The sequence below is a fragment of the Sceloporus undulatus genome, chromosome 5 (assembly GCF_019175285.1).
Source record: "Sceloporus undulatus isolate JIND9_A2432 ecotype Alabama chromosome 5, SceUnd_v1.1, whole genome shotgun sequence".
Lineage (NCBI taxonomy): Eukaryota > Metazoa > Chordata > Lepidosauria > Squamata > Phrynosomatidae > Sceloporus > Sceloporus undulatus.
In genome coordinates, this window is record NC_056526.1 from 167950664 (window position 1) to 167966062 (window position 15399).

General features: G+C 42.1%; 1 protein-coding gene across 1 annotated transcript in view; it reads left to right on the plus strand.

Annotated features, from left to right (window-relative positions):
• Window positions 1-10736: 10736 nt before the first annotated feature.
• Window positions 10737-15399, plus strand: part of PPA2 (inorganic pyrophosphatase 2) — a 44015-nt gene continuing 39352 nt past the window's right edge. The window contains exons 1-2 of the mRNA XM_042467674.1: window positions 10737-10999; window positions 13082-13146. Coding sequence (XP_042323608.1) covers window positions 10789-10999; window positions 13082-13146 — 276 coding nt within the window. The 5' untranslated portion in view covers window positions 10737-10788. The remainder of the gene's footprint in view (window positions 11000-13081; window positions 13147-15399) is intronic.

Genomic DNA, 15399 nt, shown 5'->3' on the forward strand with positions numbered 1-15399 from the left:
TGGTGTAGAGGCAAAGCATGCTAAATCAGTTCCAATACTAGAAAAAAAAATTATTTACCTTTATTGGAGGCAGAAGCCTCAGATGGCAAGGTCCCAGTGCTCTGGCTCTCTCTATAGGATTCCCCTGTGACTACTAAAATGCAGTATCTTGAACATTTACACAGCAGCAGCGGGGTTGTAAGGCTATTTGCTCACCCAGTACACCCTATCCCACCCCTTTAAGCTATGGGAAGTCTATAGATATTTCCACTTGAATGTTAGTGGGAATCTGAGTCATTTATCCAGGGGTAGCCCATGTTGGCCATGAAGAAAAGTACAATAACATCTGAGCTCCACAAAACAGTGTTCCGTTTTTTTGGGCCAACCCACGTGCACAAAATACATGCTGCAAACTTTCGAAGCTTCGCTGGCTTCTTCAGGCAAATATATTAAAAATTATACAAGTGGAAAAAAAAACTAAGACGATGTTAGTCCCAAGCCTGTACTTTGTCAAAAATTGGCTGCTCTCAGTTCAGATGGTTTTAGAGGGATATAAATGAAGGTGGGGCCCTCCTCCTTCTGGCTATGTATTCCAGGAAATAAAGAATTTTTAAGATTGTTATGCAAGAGCAGGTATAAGAGGATCTCCATGTTCATGCTTAAGAACTATAGGAGAAGCCCAAGAGAACCTTGCTGCCAGGGCTGGCATGGAGCAACAAATTCCACCCCCTCCCTCCAGTCAAGGTAAATAGTGGGACCAGTTAAGTTACTTATTATGGTAAGTGATGCAGAAAATCCCACATATTTCTATCTGCTCTCTGGCAGTAAAAATCAAACAATTATACATACATTTATGAACACATTGCTGCACTTCCATGACACCCAAAATCAGTTGCCTGAAGCAATTGACTCATCCTGTTGAATAGAAGGCCCAGCCCTATGCTTCATTGTAAGAGCCAAACTATTTTATTCATTTTTCTTCCTTCTGAAGAATCCTGACTCTTCTTTAAAGGTGGGGGAAGCATTCCAGATTTCCTGGCCATATTGTCTTCACAAGACCCTGTGAGGCTGAGAGACAGTCATGACCTTAAGGTCTCTCAGTGTACTTCGTGGCTGATTTAAACCTGGGTCTACCTGATCCTTCTCTACCATGCAAACAACTACTGTATCACACACTTGATTGTTCTGTAGTCCCATGTACAAAATTAAGTCTGTAGAAGTGCAGCATGAATGGGCTGATAGAGGACAAGGAATTGAACCCACTAAAACTTTTGCTCCAACATTATTATAATTGTTGACATTTTCTCCCATAGGGAGGTACATTCCGCCTCGCACCCTCAGAACATCTGGGCAGCAACTCCTGAAGGTGCCTGGGGCAAGGTTGGCCGTTACGGCCAGAAGATCCTTTTCCACAGCTGCCCCAGCCCTTTGGAACACGCTGCCCATAGAGCTCCGCTCATCTACCACCCTGGCCCAATTTAGGAAGGGACTTAAAACCTTCCTATTTAATCAGGCATTCCCCGACTAAACATCCTGTGGGCCTCCCTCCTCTCTCGTGGCCGTGAGGTTGGGCTAATGGGGTCTTTTATTGTTTTTATTGTTTATGGACTGTTGCTGTTTTAATCTGTTTTTAAATTGTATATTGTTGCACTACGGTGCATTCTGTAAGCCGCCCTGATCTATTTGGAAGGGCGGGGTACAAATAAAATATTATTATTATTATTATTATTATTTGTAACCAGAATTAACCCATATCAAAACATTTAAAATCTTGGCCCAGCTGCACAAGGGTTGCTTGGCATATGTTCCAGCTCTTTCCTCCCCTCCTTCATAAAGGCATACCTCTGTTAACAAAGTAGATGTGTTCCTAGGGATTATCTTTTAAACAGAAAAATTGATACCAGAAGAACACGGAAATAACACCACACACACACACACAAAGAGTAGCTGAATGTGCTTCACCAAACTTTTCATTCAAAACTAAGAATTTGCATGGATAAAATTACCCTAATGCCAATGCTGCTTAAAAAGCCTCCAGCTATACAGAGGGTGAGGAAGAGAAGCAGGCTGGCAATATAAAGGAACTTTGTGAAAAGGAGCTTCTTTGACAGACTCTCCGTTAACTGATGTATGCCTGCATAAGGAATTAGAAGAATATGGACTGATGCCTGTTACTGTCACGTAGTGTATTTGTTGTTGTTGTGTGCCTTGGCTCTTGATCCTCTAGCCCTCAGAACAATCCTATGCAAGTATTCTTAGAGGATTTTCCCACTGTATTCAACAGGGGTTGCTACAAATAAACATTTATAGGATAGTGACTAGACTGGACAATCCTATACCTATTTGCTGTTGTTGTGTGTCTTCAAGTTGTTGTTTTTCTTACTTACGACAGTCTCAGGCAAACCTACCATGGAGTTTTCTAGGCAAGATGCAGTTATTACTGCACTTAAGTTCTCCTTAAGTTGCTTTGTGTGAGAAACATCTTTCTTTGGAGTAAAATACTTATTTATTTATAGTTTACATTTATACCCCACTTTTTCTCAAGGGAGCTCAAAGCATATATGACTCTCTTTCTCATTTTATCCTCACAACAACCTTGTACGGTAGATCAAGCCAAGAAGCAGTGAGCAAAAGGTGAATTTCATGTCTCTGTTGAATCTGGATATTTCAAATCCCACTATTGGTTTGTTTTACATCAGATAAACACATATCAAGATCAAATTCGTATCTATTTTTGGTTCAATACATTATTTTTGTCCAGAGAGTTTTATTCATTGAAATTTTGCAGAGCAACTAAATGGATTAGTTATATGGTTAACTGTTTACTGTTTAGTTTCCCTGTTAGTTACAAGATAACTAAACAGGATAGTTAATAGGTACATATTTACTTCAAACTTTGAAACATTCTTGTATTTGTTAACTGATGTTGGACAGAGGAAGGGAAAGTCAAATTTTTAGTGCTGCTTACACAACAGCCAACCTAAAGCTCAATCCTATCCAAAGTTTAAGTCTTGCATTTGCACAAATAAAGAACAATTCAGTAGATACAACATTCAGAATGGGCTGATACGATGCTTAGAAACTTCAGATGTAGAGTAAATGATAAAGATGTATCATTTCCTTTAGAAGAATGATAATAAAATGGATGGCACTAAATAAATTATTTTAAATCTAATATAAAATGTGGTACACTGAAATATGTGTCAACCAGCTTTAACCTAACGCCTTTATCTTTAAGAGTGGAAATACAAACCATGCATTTCCCTTTACAATTCATAAGCACACATTATCCTCATGTTAACTGCAACCTCCCTGATCTTAATGTCCACATGAATTTTCCATATTTTTCCTGGCTGAGGGAACAGGTGCTAATCTCCACATACAAAACATTGGTTCTGGGTTCCCAAGCAACAATATTAGATGCGTATCAGAGGTTATTGTTATGGGGCCAATGTTAATCTTTCTCTTGCTTCTCCAGTGATGACTGTGCCAAAGGCATTATCATGCCCCTGGGAGCTGCTAAGTAAACACATTGTTCCTTGTCCCTGGCTCCTTGTCACTGGGACATGTCATTTCTTTATAACCTATTGATAATAATATTTTGATAGGTCATGCAAGCATATAATCTTCATTTTTCAAATGATTCCAGTTTGATTACTCCATTTGCAAACTGAGATATAGTTATGAAATCATGATTTTTTAAAAAATCGTATTATTAGTAGGCCACTAGAATTCATAAATCTCTCTCTCTCTTCTCCCCCCTCTCTCTCTTCCCATTAAACCACAGAATTTGCAAAGAAGAAAAATAGAGTGGGCAGGGATGAATTAAGGACAATTTTCACTTCCACTGCATCATGGATGTGTTTGATCTGAAATCACAGTGCACAGGGTACAATTACAATAATGTTTCCTTACAACCTCCTCAAAATCTATGTTGGAACTGGTTTTCAAAGTGGATCATAGAGGGAACAGGGTTTTAAAACATGTAAGCAGCAATGCCATTTAAAGGCACAGTGGGGGGCAAAGAAATGATATGTATCAAAATTTTAATTGTAAAAAAGCAATTAGTAGACCAGATGAACCCAAAGGGTGCTCACCAATGGCTCTTCATCCTGGTGAAAAGTGACTAGCTACTGGGGTTTATCCTGGGCCCAGTGCTATTCAACATGATCTGAATGATAGAACAGAGGGCATGCTTATCAAATTTGCAGATAGCACCAATTTAAGAAAGATAGCTAATACCCCAGAAGAGAGGACCACAGTTCAACGTGATCTTAAGAGATTAGAAAGCCAAACTAACAAAACAAATTTCAATAGAGAGAAATGTAAGGTACTACACTTGGGCAGTAAACATGAAATACACAGAAATAGGATGTGTGACACCTGGCTTGACAGCAGTGGATGGCCCTTGTAGTCTATTCCAGCTCTATGATTCTACATCATATTGGTGATCAGTGTTCCCAAGAAATGCAGTCGACTCTCCACATTTGCGGCTTTGACCTTTTCGGCTTCAATTATGTCAGATTTGATTGATATGTTATCTTTGGGAATCTCTAGGTCCTCCAGTGTGACTCTGCTGGATGTTGACAATAAGAGTTACACAGAAATACCTAGAGATTCCTAGAGAAAACACTTCTCTAGGCATTTATAGGTTCTCCAGAGTGATTCTGTGGTCTACCTTTGGCTGATGATGAGTAGCACTGGAGGCCCTAGAGATTTCTATAGGGGTTTTCTTAGGCAAGAGAGAGAGAGAGAAAGAGAAGACCCAGTGATTTTTTTTTATTTGTGGTTTTCCCACTTTCATGGGAATCCTGTGCCCTTAACCCCAGCAAAAGTGGAGGGCCCACTGTATTTATCAAGACTTATCAGGAGTTGGCCTGTTATATTGGATCAATGGTCAGAGAGAGCCTAGTATTTCTAAGACTGACTGCGAGCTGTGATTTTTTTTTTTTTTTAGAACTGAGACATGGGGAAAAGAGCAAACAAAATGATCAAGGGCAAGAGCAACTCTCTTATGAGGAGTGGTTACAACCTGGTTAGTTTTGAAAGGAGATAGATGCATTGATGAAGGCTGTCACTATCACATCTCTGACTACATGGCAATGGGGAACCAAGGCAGGAGACAGGTTGTTGGACTGTTTACACAGGACTAGTCAGGACTTTGGCTGATCCAGAAATGCTCCTTTTACATCTTTTTCTGCAGCTCATGCATGCTAAGGAGAGATGCCTAAAATGAGATCTGGAACTGTTTATAAACAAAAGATTTATATTGCTGTGGTACAAGTCTTCCTCCTCCCTCACTATTGCTGCACACATGATAATTGCAATTTTACACAGTCATTCATGGGTTTACAAGAAGACTGAAGAGCATTGCCACCCAAAGATACTGGCAATGAATGGTTCCTGAATGGATGAAAAAGCAAACACTTCAGTTTTTTTTTAAACTTCTAGCACTCTGCAAGAGGCTCAGTTAAAGACACATTTATCAAGGAGTCTTATCTGAGCAGCCTTTGGCGGCAGTAGAGTTCCAAAGGGAGGGATCAATGAGCTGGAAACAAGTGATTTAAGAAATAACGACTGTGTTGGGAAAACTTTGAACATTGCCCTCATGGACTGTTTCATTATTTCTCCCATTAGAATGGTAAGATAAGAACAGACCCAAGATGAAAACAACAACAACAAAAATACAGATAACTAAAGGAGTAAACGTTACTTGCTAGTAACTCTTTAGCATTACTTGCTAGTAGCCAATGCTAAAACTCTCCATTATACATCAAGGAGGAAAGAGTGTTATAAGTACCTTCTTATATTAAGGAAGTGATTCAGTGGAATAGGCAAATAACCTCCATTCAGTTTCTGAGTCTGGCACACCTCGTTATATAATGGAAATCTTAATTGCTGTGTTTTGTCTATACCTTACAACGTAATTCAATTCTAGTACCAAATATTTCAATTTATAAAATTTCAAAAACTTGCTATATACTAGATAGGGCTGCGATCTCAGGGTTAGCCCAGGTCCTGAGGTTTTTAGGCCAAAACCTGAGACATAGGAAAACCTGTTGATGTCATTAAGCATTGCTAAAGTGGCTGTTCTCAGATGGGATGAGCAACATTTAATCTATCTGACTTGCTTTTATCCAAAAGATGGATGCAGAGTGGAGGGTAAGCCTTGGCACAATGACAGTCAGAGAAGGAGGAAGCTAAGTAAATATAGGTAGTCCTTTGGATCTGGAGGGGTTTGGTTCTGTAACATCCTTGCTGAAGCAAAAACAAACAAACGTGAATAACCGTGCCCCATATTATTAAACGGCAATGACATGAACGCACATGCTTAAGTATGTCTGCATTCACATTGCCACTGTGATGATTTATTATGAGCTGTGATGATCCATGAATGGTTGAATCCATGGATCTGAAAGGCCAACTGTACTGTATTTAACAACATTGGAGAATCTTTATCTGTTTAAGCAACAAATCAGTTTGGCATTGCAAATATTAGCAAACTGCTGTTCAGCTGAGCTGGATATTTGGACTCAGCCCTTTCCTCTTGTCTGGCACTCAGCCTATCAAAACAGAAGAACATGTACCCTTGCTTCCCCTGGAGATGACTCATAAAAACTGGAGACTCAAGCCCAGGCTCTGAGGTCTGGTCATTCTAATATGGGGAAAAGGTTGGCTCATCCTGTTTCAGATCATGTGTGATCAAGGTAACCAGGTGGCCAGAAAGGTGGGTGTGGGAGGTTTGGGTCCTGGTTTAGTTCTACAGTATACACAAATATCAGCAGGTGACAGGACACAGAACTAACACTATGCCTATCATTCAGTGAGAATAAAAGTGCTGTGAGAGAGACAGTGATGGGAACTGTGGGGTTCCAAAATATGAAATCCCTAGAGTTTTGTTCGGTGTCATTTTCCTGGCCATCCTAGTTAACAGAGCAAAATTAGGTTTGGTAAACTAGTAGCTGTACTTATGTACAAGGTTGGTAATTATCCACCAAGTGCTATTCAAAATGATAAAAATGAATGCATCTATTCAGTATGTGCATCTGAACTATGCCAAAACAAATGCCCACAAAGTGCATTGTGAAAGTAAATTTATTTATTTGGAGTATTTACACTCCGCTTTTCAGCCACAAAGGCTCTCAGAGCGGCTTACAAATTGTGATAGTAAATTCTACCAAATAAAGAAAAAACAAACAGAAAGCACACAGCTAAGATTGTGGGTGGAATACACAGTAACTGAGGCCTAAATACTCTAAGGCACAAGATCCCTTCTGATCTTGGAAGCTAGGGAGGCTCAGCCCTGGTTTGTATTTGGATGGGAGACCATTAATGTATACCATGGTACTCTAGGCTATATTTAAGAGGAGGGTTTGAATACCCACTTGGCCTTCAAAACCCACTGTGTGACCTCAGAGGGAGGCAATGGAAAAACCCCTCTGGAGAAAAAAGCCAACAAAACCTTGCAATAGGGTCACCATAAGTCAGAAATGTATTTATTTGAAATGACTTGAAGGCATATACATGGTATATATCACTGATCTGGCATGTTGCTGTTTTTGAGTAAAGAGCAAAGGCAAACCATCACTGGTGGACAGATGGCTTGAAGCAACCTCTCCTTCATTTTATGGCTGACAGGTTTATGTGAAAGATTGATTTAATTAAGTTATATGCCCTTAATGATCCTTAGAGACTTTGCAGAAGAGGTAATTCAAACAAGGAGGATCAGCAATCCCAGCAAGAAGTAATATGTGTTTTTCTTGCTTCAGCAAAAATGGGGAGTCTTGAGTTTATACATACACAAAAAATGAGTGCGTTATGTGCAGACAGAAAGGTGACTAGATTTTCAAAATAAACAGTCAAGAAAGGAAAGGGACAATTTGCATGTTTTGGAGGAGCCAAATGACCTCAAGAAAGTAATGGCGCATTTTATTAGCAGAGCTTGCAGAAACATATTTTGTCATTATGACTTTGGGGAGGGGGTCATTGTGTAAAAGTAAAGTCAGTATCGAGAAAAGATATGATTTTTTTCTGTTGCAGCGGCACTATAAATCTGCATCTAAGAAAATGTGCAGAATATGTAATCCTCTGGACTGGCAAAGGAGTCCATTGTGCTTTACTCAATGGAAGAAATGAGACTCAGAAATGCTTCTTTGAAACTGGATCATGCCCTAGAACCTGACAACAGTCATTCACACAAATAGAGGATTGAAGTCTGACATGAGTCCAGCATCTTCTCCCTAAGTTCCCTGCACCCCATGTGTTGTTTAATGAGAATCACACAGCCGTTTTTGGCAAACCTTTTCCTTCAAGTATTTTATAAATGTAATCTTAAACTTTTAATCTAACCCACCCAATTTCAAAGGCTAACTAGCTGCAATCTGTTACCTGAGAACAAAATGTAAACTTGAACTACAGAATCTTGGTATCAACCTAATGTGTTCCTTCCAGTCATTTCTGACTTATGGCAACTGCAAACCTATAATGGGGTTTCTTTGGGGCTGAGAGTATGTGATTCCTCCAAATTCACCCAGTAGGTTTCCATGGCTAAGCAAGGAATCAAATCCTGGTTTCCAAACCACTAGACCAAGCAGGATCTTATCAACCTAGTACTTCCTATCGAATAAGCATTTAATCCGTTTCATTCAGTTGGTATGAGCGGATTATTGCCTCCTGAGAAGAAATGGATGGGCCTCATAAGAGTTTTTGTAGCTTTACAAGTTTTTTTTGACAAATGAAATGTTGGTCAGGAATAATGGGCTAGTCTTGAACTGGTCTGACTGGTTTCCCTTTCGGCCTCCTGGCTATTTCATTTTGATTTACCAAAACAGTAGTAAACTTTATAACTGATCTAGCATGGTACAGTAGGATATTATACTAGGACTCTTGCAGACAGCAGTTGGCCATGAAAACCCACTGAGCGTCCTTAAACAAGACACACTTTTTCAGCCTCAGAAGGCAATGGCCTCTGAACAAACCATGCTGGGGGAAAAACTATGATAAGTTTGCAACCTGTGTATGCGTATATATGTGCCTACAAGTCATCTGTCAACTTATGGCAACCCCATGAATTTCATAGGGTTTTCTTAGGCAAGGAATACTCAGAGGTGGTTTTGCAGGCTCCTTCCTCTGAAATATAGCCTATAGCACCTGGAATTTGTTGGCGATCTCCAATCCATGTACTAACCAGGACTGACCTTGCTTAGCTTCCAAGATGAGATCTTATGCCTTTTGGGGGTATTTACGGTTGCTATAAACTGGAAACGACTTGAAAGTGCACAAACAAGCATAAATTACATGGCCTCAATGGAAAAGCAAAAGGAATTTCTCCCTTTCTTCTTGAAAAAGTATTAATTAAATCTACTTGTGATCTGGAGCATTTCTTTTGTTTGGGTTGTCAGTTTTTCCATTGGCCTACACATTGTAATGCGTAGCATACTGAAACATCTGGCCTGATGAAGAAGCCTGTGGAGCTTTGAAAGCCTGCAACAAGTATAGTATGCATTTTGGTTGGCCAATAAAGGTATCACTGATGGATTTGTGTTTCTATTTGTTAAATGGCCAACACAGCGACCCCTAAATGTTTCCCATATTTTAATGTGTATGCCAGGAACATTTATGCACATGCTGTGAAAAATTCCAGTGTTTGCTCACAAAGGAATGCGCCCAGCATTGACTGGAGCCTGGGCCATTTGTTACAGGGCAAACTGGAGCCATTGGAAACTTTATGTGCATGACAAATCAATGGCTACTGATCATGATGGCTCTACACTATTTCCATTATCAGAGGCAGCCTGACTTTGGATATCAGTTGCTGGAGGACTGTAGCAGGAAAAGGAGGCAAATGTGCTCTCAAGCCTTTTCTCATTGCATCTGCTTGGCCACTTTGAAGCAATGTGCTGCTCTTGTGAAATTCATTAGATCTGACAAACCCACAACTCGCCTCTTTTGCCACCAATTACAATCCTGCCGACCGCTGCACACCCTTCTCTTATTTTTATCTCTTTTCCCCTGCACTTGTGTTAATTACTGTATTTTTTAAAATCTCGCTTTCTAAATGTAACTAGGGTCCAAAACACACTGCAGAAACGATCCAGTTTGGGACTGCTTGAACTGCCCTGGCTCAATGCTAAGGAATTCTGGGAACTGTAGTTTGGTGAGACATTTAAACCTTCTCTCTCAGAGAGCTCTGGTGCCACAATAAACTACAATTCCCAGGATTCCCTAGCACTGAGCCAGGGCAGTTAAAGCAGTCTCAAACTGGGTTATTTCTGAAGTATGTTTTGGACCTAAACTGAGAAGTCGTGGCGTATTTCTTTTGCACGGTTAGACTTAAGTGCTACAGGATCCCTTTGCTTATTCCAGACTTAACTTGACTATGTCTCTAAATTCCATTCAGCAGGCGTAACAGATTGCATCCACACTGTAGAAATAATCAGGTCTGACACCACTTTGACTGCCGTGGCTCAGTTACAGAATTCTGGGAATTATAGTTTTTTTGGAGGGGGGGCAGAGAGACATTTAGCCTTCTGTGTCAGAGACCTCTAGTGTCACAACCAACTAGAGTTCCCAAAATTCCATCACATGGAGCTGTGGCAGTTAAAGCGGGTTCAAACCGGATTATGTGTGCAGTGTGGATGTAGCCACCTGCCTGCTCGCTCCCCCCGCCTCCTGCTGCCTTTTGGGCTGCCTGCCCAGTGCCCAGCCAAGTCAACAAAGGAGGGCCAAGCAGCGGCTCCGCTGAGCATGCTCCAACTCCGGAGGAGGAGGAGGAAACGAGGAGGAGGGTTCAACGGAAGGCCTGGCACCATGCAGGCCGCCTCCGCTGGCAGGGCTCTTGCTCGGCTGCTGGGACTCCCTGCTAAGGCTCAGCTGCAGCGGCGACCAGCTTGGCTTCTATTGCAGCGGCAGCATCAGCCGTGGTCAGGGGGCCCCCGCTGGCAAAGCGGCCTCATCATGGCTCACTATGGGAGCGAGCAGCGCGGCCAGCCCCACTCGCCGGACTACCGCCTCTACTTCAGTAAGTAGCAGCAGCTTCAGAATCAGTAGCGCTCACTCGCGCGTGCACGCCTTTTGGAACGTCGGCGGGAATCCCCGCGCGCCACTTGGGTCCGCCGCGTTCTAAGGGGCGGGGCTTGCGAGAATCGGCCTGGGCTTCTCGCCAGCAATAAATGCATACACTACATCCTAGGGCGGGGTTTAAGGAGGCCCCGCCCTCCCAGGCTGCCTTTTATTTAAAGAGGACATAGGGAGTCCAGCGCTCCGCGTGGCGTAGTGGGTTAAGCGTCGGACTAGGAGCCGGGGAGGCGATGGTTCGAATCCCGGCTGGGACATAGAAACCTCTATTGGTGGAGGATTTATGGGAATTAGGTAGCTAGAGCCGTGGTGGCATAGTGGTTTGAGCGTTGCACTATAGTATATAATCCAGGAGTCCAGGGTTCGAATCCCAGGTGGGGCCCATAACTTACTGGAGCAGTGGCCCCCAACCTGTGTCCTCTAATTGGGCTTCAGCTCCCAGAAGCCTAATACAGTGGGACCCCCCCCCCCCCTACGAAATACTGTACCCACGTTACGAAATTTCCGGATACGAAAAAATCCCATAGGAAATAATTGTTCTGGGTTATGAAGGTTTTTTCGGGTTACGAAAATTTTTTTGGTGCTTCTCGGCGCTATTTCACACGAAATCGCGGCTTTTCCCCATTAGCGCCTATGGGTTTTCGGCTTGCGAAGGCTTTTCGGGTTACGAAAGCGGCGGCGGAACGAATTAATTTCGTAACCCGAGGGAGCACTGTAGTGTGGGATTCTGGGAGCTGAAGTCCAGTGGTTTTGGGAACCACTGTGTACTGTACTGGTGGAAGATCAGGGGCGCACTATATGACTAGCTGTCATAACTACAAGGGAGGAGGCACCACAAAATGTAAGACATTCTAGAAAAAATGGAGGACACAGCCAAATCAAAGCTAAAAACGCTGGTACAAATATAAACTCATGCTGCTGAGTCATGCTGTTTGCTGCCTTGAGTCCCTACATTGGGAGAAAGGTGGGATGTATGAAAATAACAATAATACACTAAACATGGAGGACATTTTGGAATACCTCCTGAACAAAAGGTTGAAATGGAGGGTGTGTCCTGGAAAAGGAGGACATCTGGTCACTTTTGTAGGCATCCACCTTTTCGGACAGAAGGTTGAAATGTAGGACATGTCCTGGAAAAGGTGGATGCCTACAAGGGTGACCAGATGTCCTCCTTTTCCAGGACACATCCTCCATTTCAACCTTCTGTCCAAAAAGAATGAAAATGAATTTATACAGTGCCCCCCCCTTGGAGTCTGCTGGGATTTGATGTAGTCCCATTAACTACAATGAAACAGTGGTGAAACGGTGTCCCTGATGCAAAATGGCAAAATCAAGGTCTGGTACCCCGGGATACGAAAGCACCGCCTTACGAAATTCCCGGGATACGAAAAAAATCAATAGGAAAAAACTGTTCCGGGTTACGAAGGTTTTTTCGGGTTACGAAAAATTTTTTGGTGCTTTTCGGCACTATTTCGCACGAAATCGCGGCTTTTCCCCCATTAGCGCCTATGGCTTTTTCGGCTTACGAAGGATTTCGGGTTACGAACGCGGCGGCGGAACGAATTATTTTCGTAACCCGGGGTACCACTGTATATTAAAACATATTTTCAAGCTGCGGATGGTTGGATCCTTGGATAAGGGATCCGCGGATGTGGAGGGACGGCTATTTATATGAGTGCTTTGACCTGTTACTTGGTCATGTCCTACATTTTTCTCACATGTCTGACATTTTGCAGTGTCTTGTCCTCCTTGGCGGTACAGACATTCAAGAAAAACGTGGGATGTGGCAAAATAAACACTGAAAACACCAGAGGTGCCACCACCAACTACCATTCCCAGAATCCCATAGTTAAAGTGGTGTCAAACCGGATTATTTCCACAGTGTGGACGCAGCCTGAGACATGTTCATTCAAATGCAGCTGCAAGGCAAATTCTACTCTTTTTACCCAAACTCCAAGATAATGTGCAGAATCTCTGTGTACTTATTATATATGTTTGCTTACACATTTTTCCTTTAATCCTGTAGAAAATTCAAAAGGAAAATATATTTCCCCCTTCCATGACATCCCTCTGTGCGCTGGCTCAAATGAGGTAATTATGTAATACAGTACTACAACGTCCTTCGTTGGTCGAAGCTCTTGGGAGGTGAGGTCTACTAAGGGTTTTTAAAAAATGGTTTCTGTTTTCACTCACAGGTCAGTAAAGATTATAAAAGTTAATGTTTGATTTCATCCACGTTTCGGGCCCTCCTGCCTCGTCGAGTTTTGAGAACCGGGTTTAATAACTTTCTGAACCGTAATCTCAAACTGGCAGAGGTCAGGAGACCTTGTTAAATCTGGATGAGTTTCTAAAGTACAGCTCACCGCAGTAACTGTTGGGTGGGTTTTTGTACATTCAAGTAGTAGACTCAAAGGGAGCCTGAGTCAGACAAACAGGTTCAGTTTTATCTGGTCTCTCATCCCTCTTTGCTGTGTTAGGAGTTTATCACACTGGGGCTAATTTCTACATTAAAGAGAGATTAAAGCGCATTTAAAGCATCCTGCAAATAAAGCGAAAATGGTGAGTAAATGTGCAAATGATTATCACACGCAGTTGTGCAAATAAAGTGATATCGGAAATGCATTGTCGCTGAAATCCTGTAAGTAAAAAGATGTGTGTTAATAATTCTTTGTGACCACTTTAATGGCGGGTTTTGTGCGACATTGTGTGAAATCATTAAGCGTAATTACGTGATTTTCCCAGGGATATTCACGGGATAAACTCCCGATCTCCTTCGTGTGATAAACTCCATGGTCTACTTGTTTTTTAAATAACAGTATAACAGTGCATTATAAACAAGTAAAATATGTTATTTTTTAAAAAAGGGATGGCAATGATAACACATGACCTAATTTTTGTTGCACATTAAAAAATATTTTGCACCTGCAGAGTGTTAAATATGTTTGTGAAAATCAAGCAGAAATAATGCTAATTAAATCCATTTTAACTGCAGTTTGTAGCATAAAAAACCATGCAAAAGTCAGTGTGTGTGTGAATTCTGTATGGGTTATAGAGGTCTCCAAAATACATTTTTAATCAGCTGATTCCTGTATTCGTTGGCCCTCCACATCGGTGGTTTGGACTTTTATGGATTGATTATAGCGGCTTTGATTCATACACGCTCTGGTACACGCTCTGGTAACTTCGAGACGGGACTTCTGCAATGTACTCTACATGGTTCAACCCTTAACCAAACTCGGAAGCTGCAAATGGTGCAAAACATGGCAGCGCGGCTGGTCACTGGTGCTTCCAGGACCAGCCTATAACACCTGTGCTTAAAGATCTCCATTGGTTGCCCATCCGCTTCCGAGCTCAAATAAGGTGTTGGTTATTTACCTATAAAGCCCTAAATGGCTTGGGCCCAGGATCCTGAAGGACCGCCTCTCCCCGTACATTCCCCCTCGCACCCTCAGAACATCTGGGCAGCAACTCCGAAGGTGCCTGGGGCTAAGTTGGCTGTTACAGCCAGAAGATCCTTTTCCACAGCTCCCCAGCCTTTGGAACAACGCTGCCCACGGAGCTCCGCTCATCTACCACCCTGGCCCAATTTAGGAAGGGTCTCAAACCTTCCTATTTAATCAGGCATTCCCCGACTAAATACCTGGGGCCTCCCTCCTCTCTCGTGGCCGTGAGGTTGGGCTAGGGTTTTTTTATTGTTTTTAAGGATGTTTGTGTATAATGTCTGTTTTTAACCTGTATGCTGTTGCACTTTGGTGCATTTTGTTAGCCGCCCTGATCGTTTGGAAGGGCGGGGTACAAATAAAAATTTTATTATTTATTTATAGTTTCCTCTAGGAATTTCTAGGTTCCAGCGAAACTCTGCCAAAAGTTGACCATAAATTGCGCTGGAGAATCTAGAACTTGCGAGAGAACACTTCTCAGGCATTTGTAGGTTTTCCAGCATGATTCTATGATCAACCCTGACGATGCTGACCATAGATTTGCACTGGAGGACCTGGAGATTCCTGGTGTTCTCTTAGGTAAAAAGAATAGTATTTCTTCATCCTACCCCAGCGAATGTGGAGGGACCATTGTATTGTCATGGGTTCTTCCTGTTCACACAGGGCTGATGTTGACCCAGCTACAGTCAAAATACTAACCACAAGGTGCATAAAGTTTTGAGCTCAGAGAGTTGCATAAGACATGCACACTGTCGTGGTGTTCAAGTAGTGAATAAACACCATTTTTCAGAAGCAATCTGCTGGGGCTTGGGAGAAGATTCATCAATTGCAACTGAAACTACTGTGTTGCAAAAGTTACACAGGAATACCTAGCATCACTAGAACAGTGTCTCTTGTCCAAGAC